Source organism: Scatophagus argus, chromosome 6 (genome assembly GCF_020382885.2).
Source record: "Scatophagus argus isolate fScaArg1 chromosome 6, fScaArg1.pri, whole genome shotgun sequence".
In the NCBI taxonomy this organism is placed as follows: Eukaryota; Metazoa; Chordata; class Actinopteri; family Scatophagidae; genus Scatophagus; species Scatophagus argus.
This window is the reverse complement of record NC_058498.1, coordinates 7,648,603-7,664,960: the sequence shown is the minus strand read 5'-3', so window position 1 is coordinate 7,664,960 and position 16,358 is coordinate 7,648,603. Positions and strand designations below refer to the sequence as shown.

Sequence of the window (16,358 nt, the reverse complement as noted above, 5' to 3'; positions counted from 1 at the left end):
TATCAGATAGAGGTGGAAGAAGTGGACAAACCCAAAACAGCCTTCGTCTGTCCCATGGGGTTCTGGGAATTCAACCGGATGCCTCAAGGTGTCACTAATGCCCCAAGCACGTTCCAACGTCTAATGGAGAAATGTATGGGCGATATGAATTTGAAAGAGGTTCTTGTATTCCTCGATGACATCATCGTCTTTTCTAAGACATTGGAAGAGCACGAGGTGAGGCTGATGAAGGTCTTGAACCGTCTGCGGGAATTTGGTCTCAAACTCTCCCCAGAGAAATGCAAGTTTTTCCAAACGTCGGTCAAGTATCTGGGGCATATTGTTTCTCAGGACGGAGTGAGGACCGACCCTGGAAAAGTGGAAGCCCTGAAAAAGTGGCCAAGGCCTCAAGACCTGAAACAGCTACGGTCTTTTCTCGGATTTTCGGGGTACTACAGACGGTTCATAAAAGACTATTCCAGCATAGTTAGACCCCTCACTAACTTGACATCTGGTTATCCCCCACTGCATAAGAACACCAAACACAAGATACAGACTCACCAATACCATGATCCAAAGAAGCCGTTTGGTGACCGCTGGACTGACAGCTGTGAGCTAGCGTTTAGCACCATCATCGAGAAGCTCACCACAGCTCCTGTTCTGGGCTTCGCCGACCCCAAGTTGCCGTATGTCATCCACACTGATGCCAGTACCACAGGCCTTGGCGCAGCTCTATACCAGGAGCAAGACGGTCACATGCGAGTGATTGCATATGCTAGCAGGGGCCTGTCGCGCAGCGAATCACGGTACCCTGCGCACAAGCTAGAATTTCTAGCTTTAAAGTGGGCTGTTGTAGAAAAATTTTGTGATTACCTGTACGGTAACCAGTTCACTGTTATAACCGACAGTAACCCCCTGACATACGTCCTTACCAGTGCCAAACTGGATGCCACCAGTTACAGATGGCTGTCAGCTCTCTCAACTTACTCCTTCAAGCTCCAGTACCGGCCAGGCAAACTGAATTCTGATGCAGACGGTCTTTCTAGGAGGCCACATGGGGAGCTCTCAAATGACCTGAAGTCCCAGAAAGAACAGGAGCGCATCAATCAGTTCACCCGAACACATTTGGCTGATCTAGAGAGTGGTGTGAGCCAAGACACCGTGCACGCCATCTGTGAAAGACACCTTGTTTGTGGCATACCGGACGATCGAGGAAACCACGATGGAGGCATGGCGCTGGTGCATTCTCTTTCAACCTCTCCTGAGGCCTTGCCAGACGGTTTTGTGGTCGAGCACGGTGGGTTACCTGGTCTCCCTCATCTGTCCGAGGCTGAAATCAGAGACGCACAGCAAGCTGACCCCTGTCTCCGAGAGGTAATTGCTCAAATTGAAAGTGGAGAAAAGCTGCCTCCAACAGTCCGAAAAGAACTTCCTGACATTCCCTTTCTTCTACGGGAGTGGAATCGTCTCAAAATGCAAAATGGAGTACTGTACAGGAGACGTGAGGACAATGGCAGAGTCACATATCAACTTGTCTTACCTGGGGAGCTCCGGACGGTTGTTCTTCAGAGTCTTCACGATGATATGGGCCACCTAGGTACTGAACGTACCCTGGATTTAGTACGGACTAGATTTTTCTGGCCAAAGATGGCGGCTGATGTCGAGAGAAAAGTCAAGACCTGCGAACGGTGCATCCGCAGGAAGGCACAACCAGAAAGGGCAGCACCACTGGTGAACATAACATCTACCAGGCCCTTGGAACTTCTGTGTATGGACTTTTTGTCCGTTGAGCCTGACAGAAGCAATACGAAGGATATCCTGGTGATAACAGATCACTTCACGAGGTATGCCATCGCCATACCAACACCAAATCAGAAAGCTCAGACTGTCGCCAGGTGCCTTTGGGACAACTTCATGGTCCATTATGGAATTCCAGAACGGTTGCATAGCGACCAAGGACCTGACTTCGAGTCACGGACGATCAAAGAACTCTGCAAGATTGCTGGAATCCGTAAAATCCGTACGACACCCTATCACCCAAGAGGGAATCCAGTTGAACGTTTCAACAGAACGTTGCTGAGTATGTTAGGGACACTCGAAAACAAAGACAAATCACAGTGGCGGAACTTCGTGAAACCTCTTGTACATGCATACAACTGTACAAAGAACGATGCCACGGGGTTCAGTCCTTATGAGCTCATGTTCGGTCGTCAACCAAGGTTACCTGTTGATCTGGCTTTCGGATTACCTCTGAAGGATGGTGAGTACAAGTCTCACTCACAGTACGTTCAAAGACTAAAGTCTCATTTGGAAGAGAGTTACAAGATAGCCTTCCAAAACGCCGCTAAGATAGCCGCGAGGAACAAGGCAAGATTTGACAGTCGTGTTACTGCCTCTAAGTTGGAGACCGGTGACCGGGTGCTGGTCAGAGCTGTCCGCTTGCGCGGCAAACACAAGCTTGCTGACAAGTGGGAGACGGATGTTTATGTGGTGGTAAGGCAAGCCGGGGATCTCCCAGTCTACACCCTCAGACCAGAGAACAAGGAAGGACCCTTGCGGACTCTTCACAGAGATCTCTTGCTTCCCTGCGGGTTCCTCCCACTGAGTGTTGCAAAGCCAGATTTACCCAAACCACGCAGGCCACGAACACGAAAGTCAGTCGAGCAGTCTGATGATGTGAATGATCAGTGCAACTCTGAGGATGATCTCCCATACGAGTGGTTCGAAGAGCAGCCTGACAGGGAAATCGCAAGATTTACAACTGTCTATGAAATTCCTAGATCACACATCCACCTTGAGCCCTCTTCTCCAGGGGACGAGGAGAGAAACTTGTCAGAAGATCACTTACCTGATAATCCATGCGGTGACTTAAGCAGCACTGAAGCAGGGAACTTACCTGATGACCTGCCGGTTGCTATTCCTCGCACAGTTCCTGAAGCAGAAGTGAAGACTAAAGAACCATCAAATGAACACTTAACGACCAATGTCCCTGTATCCGCCAGAGATGATCCTACTGAAAGGGATGCCTCTGTTGAAAGAAAAGGAAGGGAGATTAACAATGGTTCAGGAGCTACCAGTAGCGACAGCGCTGTACGACGTTCCACCAGAGACAGAGAAAGACCTGACCGACTGCAGTATTTACGCCTCGGCAGCCCTCTGGTATCCGTTGTTCAATCCCTGTTGCAAGGCCTGAGCACGGCCCTTACTGATGTTCTGTGGGAAGCCGAACAGATTAATTTGAACTCACCCTTCAATCCTGTTACCAGACAGTAGTGTCATGCACAGAGGCGTGCATGAGTTCAAGAGGGGAGGGTGTAACCCAGGTTAAAATTCTGCATTAAAAACAGTAAACTATTAGTTCATTGTTGCTGAAAACTGGGATGGTTGCTAAAGAAAAGTGAAAATTCAAATTAAAAGGTAATTCATGAATGGTGAAATTTGTATTAAAAAATAATTCATGAAGTGTGTTAATGTTTAAAACAATTATTTAAAATTGATGTTTGTCTTAAAAGCAACTGAACTGCGAAGAGAAAATGATAAATAAATAGGAAGTTTATTTTGAAGGAGAAAGATTGGAGATGTGCCGTCAGCCAATCTGGAAACAGCTTCGTTTTTGCTTTGCGCGGAGCGGAGTTGACGTCCTCTTGAGCTGCGGAGAGAGAGAGAGCGATCCTCGTGTTGAGCACGATACCTACCCCGTGAAGCTAATGAAATAAACGCTGGAAGAGACTAATTAAAATTAAACTAAAAACTCACTGATAACCCGTGTGGAGCCTGGACCTGTGAGAGTGCCGTCGAAGAAACTTGACGTCCCTCACAAAGGAAAACGCATCGGTGAGCATCGGTTACCATGCTAAGCGCTAGTCGCTAACGCTAATCCACATGTAACTCCGCTAGCGTTGGGGCTGGTGGCGAAGTGCTGGCTGAGATGCTATTTTTGAAGCTGCAGACTTAATTGAGTGCTGTGTAATATGTCAGTTTGCATAATTGTTACACGCATAATTGTAAAATGTGTTGATTTAACACCTTTATTCATGCATTTTAAGCACATTAATTTTTGAGTTACATGTGAATGTTGTATTTTCTCTTGAATATTTTGCACTTGAAGAAATGGTCCATTTGTGATTTAAACATATCACATGGCAGAAGGTACGCAAAATGTACTAGTGTCTATTATAATTTTGTATTCAAATTGCTACGAGAATGAGATATTTTGGTACTATATTGAAGAGATTTTTCAAAGATTATCTTTGATATTCTGAGGATTTTTAAGTTGTTTTTGATATTGTAATGTCATATTACAATTCATTGAATGGATTTAACATGATTTACGTTCTTTAATTCATGATTGGAAGCTAAAAACAAACTAAAAGACTATTCTGACCTCACTCACTGTAGGTCAGGTTTTTTTTGTTGGACCCCTTTGAGCCTTTGATCTACCTGGATGTTGGAGCTTCGGATCGAGATGTTGATGGCGAGCTACAGCCCAGAGAGGAACTAAAGATACGGCGCCTACAGAGGATTGAGAGCCCGAAATTCAGCACTACATTACACACACACGCCTTCAGCGGTGCGGTAGGACAGACTCTCTCCACTTTCTCTGTGGACTGATCAGAACTAAAACTGAAACTGATTCAAAGTGACTGAAAGCAAGGGAAATTGGAAATTGTGAACTCTAATATAACTCTAAATCACAGCTGTGAGTCTTCTTTATATTTTATTTTGGTTTTTACTTACCCGGGTAAGAATTGTAATATTGTGTGTACTCAATCTGTTTTATCCTTCCCACATTGTAATAAATAGGGAAGCGCTATACGTTTCTTAAAGAGAATACTGAGTTGTGTCGTTCCTGTGTTATCGTTTGGTCAACCTTAGGCTCCATAGTCGAACTTAGAACTTCTGAAATCACTGGCTATTGTACTCTACTACCTCTCTTCATACCTAATTATTTAATTACTGTTCTCTTTTCTTCTTGAGAAGGGTTACATGCGGTTATATTGTAGCTGAGAGGCAGATGTAGGCTAGTTAGCATTATAGCTAGTGGTTACGCAACAGCTAACAGTAGCTGGTATTCTCAGTTAGCTGTCCACTTCATAAAATATAAATGTATGTCTAATGACGCAAAAAATGCTTGTGACGGAAAGCGTAGTTGAATTTGTAAATTCAGATGATTATCTTTAACTCACTCATCTTTACCTTGTTTAGCTTGTAATATATTAGTGTTTTTAATTAGCACAGTTTAAAATGGGGCTTTTCAGTGGCCACTTTTAGGTTTTTGTAAAACCAAAAAAAAAAAAAAAAAAGAGACAGATCTTTGTTCCGATCATATAACTCTCATTCGAACACTATAATCCATCAACTACTGGACAAGTGGATTGTAAAATCTTTGCTTCTTAGTTATCTGTGTAAACAATAGTGCTTGTGGGAGGAAAGGCTTATTCACTGTCGACTGAAGGCGAGACCAATAACAGAATAATTTAAATGAAATGAAAAAGAAATTGTAACTAAGCAAATAAGTTGTAATCAAAGATGGGGGACTTGAGGCAGTACATCAGAGGCACAGGACAACCCCCACAACCACACGTACAACAACTACAATGTAATGTATATCTCCTTCTCTTTCTTTTCTTGTGCTCTGTGCGCTAAATAATGTTTCCCCTTTGGACTACAAATTCGTGGCATTGTGATAATCAGAAGCCACGCTCCTCAACTCAACCCAGGCTTTCACTGGCTGTTTGCTTGCTTATCTGCCTTTTTCTTGTTCTTTCGAAGACATGTTTATATAAAAACATTGAAAGTGGGTTAACTGGAAAGGCATCAAGGAGATTTTTTGAGCACAATTGCCTGTGCTTTAAACATAGAGAGGGGGAAAAAAAAACTTTTGATATTCAGAGAGAGAATATAGCAGTGTGGAATGGCATTAATCATTTACAAAGTTTGATTGTTTTCCAGAGGAGAAGAAACACACACCAAGGCCCAGGATAGTTTGTTTTTGTTATATTTAAAAAGATAGCGCAGCTTATTTGGCCAAATTGGAAAGCCGTGGCTCCCATGCGATTAGTGCAGCAGCGGTTTCATATTTTACAGCAGCCTCTTTCCCTCCTCCCGCTGCTGCCGTTCACTCATTCCCCTCAACTCACCGGCTCCTTGCTTCGCTGATCTCTCAGTACTTGCCCAGTGGCAATATACAACTGCTCATTCTTGCACAATGAGAGAGGGAGAAAGAACAAAACAGGGTTCACACATGAAAGGGGACAACGAGCCTTCTTCTTGACTGCCATGATAAAACAAAAAAACACTCTTTTAGGGAATAATTCTGCTTAATCAATTAAATATCAAACTAGTGGCTTCTCCAGAAAAGAGATGAAGCTATCACCTCTGTTCTCCATGGGCTTCATTTCCAATGAAGCTCTGAGATTCAGATGAAAAGATTTTGCTCACATATTCAGATGATAGCGAACTGACACAAAGAAAAAATAAATCACAAGGAGTCTCAGCTGACCTTGTTAACCTTCGTAGATACATACTGATTACCTCATATTAGTCTGGTTATGTTGCAAATTCATCTGCGCAATTAGACGCGTATCCCTCTGAGACCTATACCTCAGAAAAGACCCAGAGTTCCTTGTTTTAATTGGCCAAAAAAAAAGAGAAAGGGTGCTCCTCAAGGACAAAGGCTGAGACTCTTTTAATCCCATTACAGTGTGGCGTCTAAATAACTCAAAAAATAGACATATTAGTGAACAAAACACCATGAGTTTAGGAGTCCCACTAAAAGCCATTGCATTTTGCTTATACCGGCCAGGCTTGTGGGACCAGCTTCAGAGTGAGTGTTTTGTGTAGGAGCTGGAAACACAGATTGTGTCAGAGTTAACAAAAACACGGGACAATAAAACTTTGAAGGACGTAGGCTCGTTAAGCCACTTCGGTTTGTGATAAGCAGGAGACATGACGAGTTGTGGAAGGACCCTTCAGGCTTAAACATGTCCAGCTTGGGCTTATCACTTAAAACCTGTTAGCGCCACTTCTTGTCTCCAAACAGAGTGTCAGTCCCGGGTCCTCTGTGTCTCTCTGGTACTACCTAGTGTATCTTAACCTCCCTCCCGCTCTCCTCTTTCTGCCTGCTCCTTCATTTATCTCGTCCATTTCAACCTCTATACTTTGTCGATCTCTCCCGGTGACTGCCTGTCTGCCCTATTTCTTTCTGTCTGTTGTTATGCCATCTTTGTCTCCTCCTCTCGCCTTTGAGTCAATTTTATTTTAGTTCTCATTATTCCTCCCTCTCCGTCTCCGCTTTTTTCTCTCGTATAATTCGTCTTTAGTGTCTCTCACTCCATCTTAAACTACTTTGGCCAACTGTTATCATCTCCTCTCCTCTTCTGCACTCTCCTTCATGATGCAACACGCTCCTTGAGTAGCCTACCTGTCTCTCTCTCTCTCCCTCGTTTTTTTACCTCTACTCTCAGCTGTCTTGCCTCTGATAAGGGGGAATATGAGATCTATACCTACCACACTCAGGTTGACTGGCGTGAAGGGCTTTGGCACAGGCAGATCATACAGAGAATTCAGCATGTCATTCAAGTCATTTTCCTGGGGGAGAAAAACAAACAACAAAAGAAAAGACATTAAAACATAGGACACATGAATTTTATTTACGAGTTTTGTTGATTTCACGAGTTATGTGTCAATCTTAACAACAGTGCTGGGACAGGCACTGCTGCAGACCAGAGGGCAATCCTGCAGCGAAGCCTGAAGGGCTCCAAAACATCCGACTGACATATGTTTAACGAGCAATGGTGAGGTTAAAAGACGGTTGAGCATAGGGCTGCAGACGCTTATTATCCAGCAGCGTTGATTTACGGCTGAAAGCGGCCTGTCAGTAATTAAGCAGGGGTCCCTGCTCCAAAGACAGGGGCTTTAAGAAGCCGTCAGAGAGCGACTTGACCACAGAACAGGCTCTCAGATTATTCTTGCAGCATTTATGAGCTCCAGGACAAGACTGCTATTTACACTCTCGGGCCTCTCAATGGAGAACTGATGGGGACAAAAGTTTGCAGCTTGTACTTAGACTTCAGTAACTAATGTGAGCACAGAATCTGGGCGTCGTTGTTTGTTTTTCCACTCTTTTTCCATTTGCCCTCTAAGGGAACTTCGGCTTTGGATACGAGCCATTGCTTGTTTGAGGAAATGTGCTTGTGCGTATATATGTATGTGTACGCGCAAGCCGGAGGGAAATAGAAACTTGAGAGGAATGGGCGGCAATATACAGTAAGAGAAGGAGAAAGGAGGGAGGGAGAGAGGGAGAGAGGGAGGGGTGTTAGGGTGTGTGCTATCGAACAGCCTCCTGTCATGAGAGGCTCAATGCTCACACGCATGGTCAGCAACACGGCCTGGGGAAACAGTTCATTTACCCCTCGCCTTAAACCCTCATCGCTCTTCTGTCTTCCCTCGTCTGTCAACATCTCCCTCTCGCCTGGAACGGACAGCGGGGTAAATAGAAACCAAATCATGCACACTAACACTTCAGTCACACAGGATTTCCAGCAATCTTCCTGTCTCTCTCTTTCTCACACACAAACTGTCCTGTCCTACTTGTCTTTCTCTCTCTTACACCAGACTTTCCCGCTGAATTCCTTTGAATCACAGAAATGTGGGTGTATGTCGAATGTTTACGTGTTTGTGATTGTCTACATTAGCAAGGCTCTCTGTCCTGATCCTTGCTCTCGGAGGGTCTTGGAAGAAGCAGTGACTACATGACAATTGAAAGCGGCCCCGAAGAACTCTGCATCTCTCCCTTTGCTCTGCCTCCCTCCCTTCCTTCCTCCTCTCTCTTCAGTCAAAACATGGGAACATCACCTACACCCTCTGCGCTAGAGGCTGCACATCTCCCGAGTTTGTTGCATATTTTACATTTCCCTCCCTTTGCTAGTACAATGCAGTGAATAGTCAGGGGAAAAGACTTTAGTGAAGTGTGAACATTTGTGTGTATGTTTGTGTGAGTGTGTGTGTTTGTGGTTTCCTTTTTTTTTTTTTCTTAACGATTTGTTTTCCAGCAAATCATCAGGAATAACTTCCAGTGTCAGATCAGCGTTTGGTCTGTGAAATGTCAACATTGTTGCTGCTAACAACAGGAGCCAAGTCGAGCCCAAGACGGCGAACAAAACTTGCACACAAAAGACAACATGCAGCATGCAGAGCAAGAACAGAATGGAGGAAAATCTCCTACCACAGTGCAGATTCAAGAACACTAAACTGTGTGCTTGTTTGTCAGTCAAATCAAACCAACATATCTTATTTTTCATGTAATGTACAAACATTACGTCTTAATGCATATGTATATCATAAATTACTGATACATTCAAAAGAGATGATTACCTGTTGTTTTGATAGGTAGTCTGCCAGAGTATTTAACAACTTGTAGTAGATTTCAAACCATGGCAGATAACTGCAAGAGAGAGAGAGAGAGAAACAGTTTTAATACATGTTATCATTTTCTACAATGGACAAGCAGCATGTGTTGAATCAAAGCAGATCAGTTGAGTATTTAAAAGTGCAAAAAAGGGTCGACACATTCAGCCTCCTGAAAACTTTTCTTTGAGTTGTTTTGCGACTCTTTCTGTGGCCTTCACAATGCCTATAAATAATTTCACCATCTGCTGGACAGTACAAATTTAAAGAGCACTGAGTTTGTTGTGTGTGGTCTGGCAATATTTCTGTGCATGTGTGTATCCTGGCTATTGTCAGTGTGTTATTACTTAAAGATCAGGTACATACAAGGCATTGACAACGGATTGTCTTTCCAGCTCCTCCAAAACACAGAGTCATTGTTACACTGAAAAAAAGCAAATGCTATCTAGTCCTTATTATGACATTCTTGGTACCCATGGCCCTCCGCATGGCACGCATTCCTGACATGTCTGCTCTTTAAGCCAAAAAGAGGGGAAGGTGGAAGAGAGAAAAAAAACATGCATTTTATATTCTTTAACAAAGAACCACCCCAGCTTTCATGTGATGCAGAGGGATGCTAAGGTTTACAAGCATGCTGCTCACAGATGCACGGCTTAACAAAAATGCAGCTCAAGATACCTCCTGCCTCCCCCGCCCCTTTCTTCACCTCCTCCTCCTTCGGCCCCGCTCTGCTTCTTTTTATGCCCTTCACATTTTATAAAAAAAAAAAAAAAGAAAAAAAAATCTTTGCCTTATGCAATTACTGTAAAATAAATAAATTCATTAACATGCTCATAATAATTTATACTGCAGTGTTTGTGTTAAAGCTAATCACCAAGTACACCCACCATAAGCTAAAAGCATCTGTGGCATGGCTTTCTTTACAAAGTTGACATTTTCTTGGCCAAGTCGACTTGCTTTCTAGGTGGAAGATGGCCAACATTTTCTTTTGGCATAAAAGCTGCGAGGACTCAGTTCATTTAATGTTATGCAATCAAATAATAAAAACATGGTGTCCTATCAAGGTATTGAATTTTTATTTAGTATGGTGTTTTAACATGCAGTTCTGAACACTGCATGAATAATGACTGCAGATAAGGACTTCTTAGCATTGCAATGAAATAAACAGAAACTCCCATTAATGCTTCATTAACTTGCCTGGACGCATGGGTTGAAAAATAAATTAGTGGGCAAATGAGCCAATCGATCAAAAGTGGATTCTTATTTGCTCACAAAACTGAGAACATGAACAAGTGATACGCGGTATTAAATACAAGTCATTAAGACCCTGAATTCATTCAAATCAAAACTCTGACAAAGAGCTTGAATCTGCAGTTTCTTAGTTATATAATAATAAACGAATAAATAAATAAGTGAGGCTTTGATTTTATAAGGCTGTCAAGTATTACTCAGGCAGTTGGCCGCTGACTGAGGAGTATCCAGGGCATGGGTCACTGCCTGCTCTGTAGACTGGAATTAACAGACAACAAGAAAACAATAAAGTGAACCTAATGCAAATTTTCATATCGCTAAATCCGCAAGGGGCCAATGACAGGACGAGTTCCCGTAGAAGTGCAGCCAAGCGCACCAATCAGAGAGGTTGAGTGACCATTAGTCTTAAACAATCAGCCTCTTAACATGCCAATATTTTGACGTCTTACCGCAATCAGGTCACACTCGCAGGAGAAACTGCATCCAGCTCGCGTATGTTAATTCACATGCTGACCGGATATCACCCTGAAGACCTATTTCTGCCACGTCAAACAATAAATATCTGCATACGGGGTCAGTTTACATTTAACCATTACACAAAAAGTTCAGTCTGATATGATGATGGGGTGGGGGTGGGGGGGGACACAAAGCCTTTGAATTATCTGCCTCCTGTATCCCCCCTGTTTAAAAAGCCAGGCTTCTGGACATTAATCCTTCATTTTTCACAGTTGAAGGGGATGTAAATAGGACTCTCGCTGTCAGAGCAGCCGTCAGGTCTCACAGTCATTACACTCCTACACTAAGGTGCTGTAGATCCTTTGTTTTAGAGGAAAACGCATGATCGCTGGTGAAGGCAGCCAACCAAAAATGATCAATATTCTTCAAACATCTTCCTACAATAGGTAATGGGTTTTTGTACTCAAATGCAAAAGAATGAATATAGCCTAAGTTAAAGATGTATTGTTTCATTCTACCTCCCCAACCCCAACCCCCGCCGCCCCTCCGCTCTGCTCTCTCGGTTGATGCAAAGTTAAAGTTTGGAAAGCTTAGAGAGATACTCCTACTCGTCACAGTTCATTGCTCAGATCTGTTTGTGCTTCGCAAATCCTCCGATAGAGAGAGAGAGGCATCCATCACCAGAGTGCTCAGTGCGTGGGGGCCCCCGCAATCTCTCCTGCCATTTTAAACACATGTCTTCTCAAGGTGCCATGTACTCAAAGAATGAACCAGCTAATCTGCAGCCCACTCACAGCCCGTCGTGCTCTCCATCCCAGGCTCAGACCACCTAACAGAATGGAAATATCTTAACAGAAGACAGGGCTATGGAAGTGCCCCTGGAACTTATAATTATGCTATTATGGATAGGATCACACAGACGAAAACAAATGTGGCTGAAATGAGAAAAGAAAATCTCGAGCGAAATAAAACAAAACATTCACAAATACTGTAAACTCCTACATTTAATCTTTACACCTCGGTAGTTGAGGTGTTTAATTAACTCTGTACACTGGAGCACTTCAGCCTTTTTCACTGCCATAAACTACCTGTTGGGTGCAAAGTACGACACTTATTCCTGTTCCTTAGATGAGTCTTAAATCTCCTTTACGGCACAGGTACCTGTAATCGTAAGTCATCGTACACTTTGTAGACGGCTCAATGGAAGATTTCATTACACCTTTACGTTCTCGGGTTAAGGGTTAAGTACAGGGAAGGAAGTGTCCTCTGGCGCTCCACTGAGTGACCAGTAACAGGAGCTACGCATTCCCTAAAATGTATCCTAAAGTCTTTCATCTCAGAATTACTCACACGTTCAACTGAAAATCCTTCAAATATGAGAAACGAGAAAAGACGCGGAATAAAAGTATGACATAGAAAAGTTGTACTTTTTTGTGTGCGCTGTGTGTTGTTTTCTGTGTTTTTTTTTTCCTTGAGGTTTTGCCTGAAGGGAGCACAGCCCTTTCGGCCGCGGCTTTAGCAAAGAGACTACAAAGGTCTGTCCACATAAAACTGTCCTGCTCATTAAGCCACTTCCTCCTGTAAGCAGAGGTGACAATTTTACGGTCCCAGCACTTCAACAATCGCAGACACGCAAACTGTTTTAATTACTTTTATTTTCGACCCATTGGAAATAATAAGATTAAATAAAAATCCTTCCTGCTTTAGATTTTAGCCGGACACATTTTAACTGATAATTCTTTAAGATAAATAACTTACATTAACTGTAATTATTCTGCTTCTCTTTGATTATAATTTTTTAAATGCAAGAAATAAGATGTTTTCTCCTTAAAACTGTTTTCCATAAATAATATAGCAGAACAAGAAACAGATTAAAGTATAATAAACAAAGAAAATAAACACTCGACCGAGGAAGCTCAATGCAAGAACTTAATTTACACATTTCTCACATTTCTTCGATGAAATTTCTAAAATGATTTATGTTTCAGAATGGTTTCATTTATCTCCTCCCACCACAGTGGAGCTACAGATCAGCACAAAAACAAAGAAAGAAAAACATAACTGGGGAGCACATAAACAATTTCAAATTAACCAAAAAAAATAAAAACTTTCTATACGTTATTTTATTATAAATGAAGCAAGCCATGCAAAGTACTCAGAATGCATAATGAATTTTATACATCATATGTCAAATGAATTAGCATGTCTAACTCAGCGAGAGGGACAGGGGAACCTCTGCTAATTGGCAGTGAAGCTTCATGCATAATTATGGACCAAGCGTCTTTGCTGTCGCACTGTGGCAGTAGCCGAATAACGAGGAGAAAAGAGAGAGAGAGAGAGAGGGAGAGAGAGAGGGAGGGAGAAAGAGAGGGAGAGAGAGACAGAGAGTGTGTGTGAGAGAGAGAGAGAGAGAGAGAGAGGAAAAACAAAGGCCACGGAAGCTGGCCGGGAAGGGTGGGTGGTGTGGGGAGGAGGGACACTGTTCTTCATCGCAGCTCATCACGGCAGCGACAAACCCGTGACTGTCCATCAACAGCCACACACACCCAGCATGCACATGTACACACACACACACACCTACAGGGGCGAGAGCAGCACTTACAGGAGTCCTGCTTTACACTAACAGCGAAGAAGAGAGGGCTCTGTGCTCATTTTCCAGTTTGTTATTTGTTAAACTGCTTAATACATTAATTAAAAATGGAATGATTTCATACATCTTCCTCAGTTTATTCTAAAGTGTCCAGTGAGGCCTGTCCACTGAGATTAGCTCTGGAGTGTTCCCTCTTTGTAATGGTAAGGTAATTACATCTGTAAAAACACTGTGTCAACATGCAATTACACGGGAATTAAATGACAATAGACTTTGTTGGAGAGTAATTATGTGAAGAAAATGAATTTTCCTGGGTTTGGTGTCCTCATTTATGTACGCAGTGATAGGATAAATGCACCTATGAAATATCAAAAACTGCTAAACTTTTGGATAATTATAGGCACATCACTAACATATTTGTGTGGGCAGATGAGAATATAAATTTGTTATTCTGGCATAGTGCAGCTCAGTGTGAAGTGTGAGAATGAATGGAAATGCTGTCTCAAAAATCTGCGTTCACTTTCTAAGATCTGGTAAATTAATTTTTTTTCATCACACTTGAGAAATTAATGCAGTTATTTAAAAAAAAAAAAAAAAAAAAAAAAAAAAAGCTCTGAGACTGATCCATAGATAATTTGAATAAAGGCAGTGCAGACCAAGTCTTACTTATTTGAAGGAGTAAATAAAAGACACTGCTGTTTGTATTTTTCCACACATTTTCTCGATTCCGATTCGGAAAGTAAAATGTGAAAAGGCTGACTTTTCTATTTGGATTTGTGAAGTGAATCATAACTTTTAGCACATCTGCTTGTCTCTCTTTTGATATTAACTTAAATTTGTTGAAGTTTGATGTTTATAAGTGTATGATACTCAGTGTAAAAAAATAATATTTAGTTCATTAGAACAACAAGATTTTAAACAAAGAATACAAAAAACAAATGTGTGTGGTTTTCATTGTTAATTTAACAAAAAAGCATTACAAGATTTAGTGAGCTGAGTGTGTGTGTGTGTGTGTGTGTGTGTGTGTGTGTGTGTGTGTTACCTGAGCAGACATATGCACACTCGGCAGCCTTGAGTGAGTCGACAGAAACCAAACCTCTGTTTGCTGTCAATGTCCGTCAGTACGAAGGTGAAATTCTGCCCCACCTGATTGTGGGAAACCCTGCGGCCGGACACCAGAGACACATACACACTTACAAATGGCCAAAACCACACACAACGAATTAACAATCAACTGAATACAACAGGGTGCAGAAAATCAAATAACTACATTTACAACATAACAAAACACTATTTGGTCTTGCTGGATGAGAAAACCAACTAATTCTCAGATAAAATCTCAACATGGAGCTAAATCTCCAGTCAAGGTCCAAATCTGATGTCACGTTTTTCCAGTATGTTTGCTTGAAAAACTGTAAAAAGCTTTTCAAACCCCAAGATAAATTTCAGAGAAGCTCTGTATATCTCTACACCACTAGATGGCAGCAGCTCAGCTTCAGTAAAACATTGGAACCCCCACCCGCAGCACCACCACCTCTCTGTCTGTCTTTTCAATGGGAATTTTAACATGTCATTTTCCATGCTGAAAATAAGAGGCTGGTACTTTTCAGAGAGCTGCCGGCCTGATCGTACCTCCACTATGCAGAAGAGGAACTCATAAAAATGCTCCTGTGGCTCAACACATCAAGTGGACATGTCACTGATGACCTCATCTGCATCATCCTTACTTAAAGTTGTTGTTCTCATTATCATCATTATCATCTTCATCATTATTGTGTGGCCTGATCATCACAGCATTTACATTTGTGGGGTTATTTTTTTCTGCAGTTACAGTCAGAAGAGATTCGATACTGGAAAAAGTCAGATTTATATGAGGTTAAGACCAGACCATCTATATTAAATCACACTCATCATTACACACTACACACTGACCGTTATTTAATCATCATGCGACTGTGACTTGGAATAATGGTAATTTCACCACAACATTACTGTGTGACACGAAAAACACACATGAACTCGTGTGTCTCTGTGAGTGGGAGGAGAGCTAAGTGTATATATTTGTGTGTGTGTGTGTGTACTATAAAACAGGGAAGCTGTGAGGATTCGTACCTTTCCACGTCAAAGGGAAAGCAGAACTTTGGTATCGTCTGAAGGACCTCCTGAGAAACCAGAACAGAGAAAGAGACACACACGCCCATTTTAGAGAAACACACATCACAGGGAAAACAAATAAGAACCTTGTATTTAAATATAAAAATCTCATGGGCTTCCGCTAAGTGGGTGCTATCAACTGGCTGAACAAAATGAGGATTAATGTTAAACGCTGCTGATAGCAATCTTCACATCCCAAACACTGCAGCCTAAATGCACTTAATCCAAATGAATGGGCAATATAAACCACTTCACTTGGCAGAACAGAGTGAAAAGGTTCCCCCTTTTTTTTCCCAAGGATGGGGAGGGATCCTCAATCCACAGCTTGAATAATTAGCAGTTAATAAGTTCATCGATTATCGGGTGCCAAAGGGAGATGAAAAGATGAAGGAAGAGAGAGAGAGAGAGAAAGAGAGAGAGAGAGAGAGAGAGAAAGAGAGGGAGGGAGGGAGAAAGAGACGGGACACACAACACCAAGGCTATGGTGGCAGATTGTAGTGACAATGGGCTAAGCAGCTCT

At 42.3% G+C, this 16,358-nt stretch overlaps 1 protein-coding gene across 3 annotated transcripts in view; it reads right to left on the bottom strand.

Moving 5' to 3' along the window:
* dennd1b (DENN/MADD domain containing 1B) overlaps positions 1-16,358 on the bottom strand; it is a 117,213-nt gene that overhangs the window by 62,595 nt on the left and 38,260 nt on the right. For 2 of the 3 annotated variants that reach the window (XM_046392330.1, XM_046392331.1), the window contains exons 4-7: positions 15,797-15,846; positions 14,727-14,846; positions 9,355-9,424; positions 7,489-7,569 (exon numbers count right to left, since the gene is read on the bottom strand). In XM_046392330.1, coding sequence (XP_046248286.1) covers positions 7,489-7,569; positions 9,355-9,424; positions 14,727-14,846; positions 15,797-15,846 — 321 coding nt within the window. Of the gene's footprint in view, positions 1-6,119; positions 6,180-7,488; positions 7,570-9,354; positions 9,425-14,726; positions 14,847-15,796; positions 15,847-16,358 lie in introns of all 3 variants that reach the window. The other variant, XM_046392329.1, reaches the window with a different exon arrangement.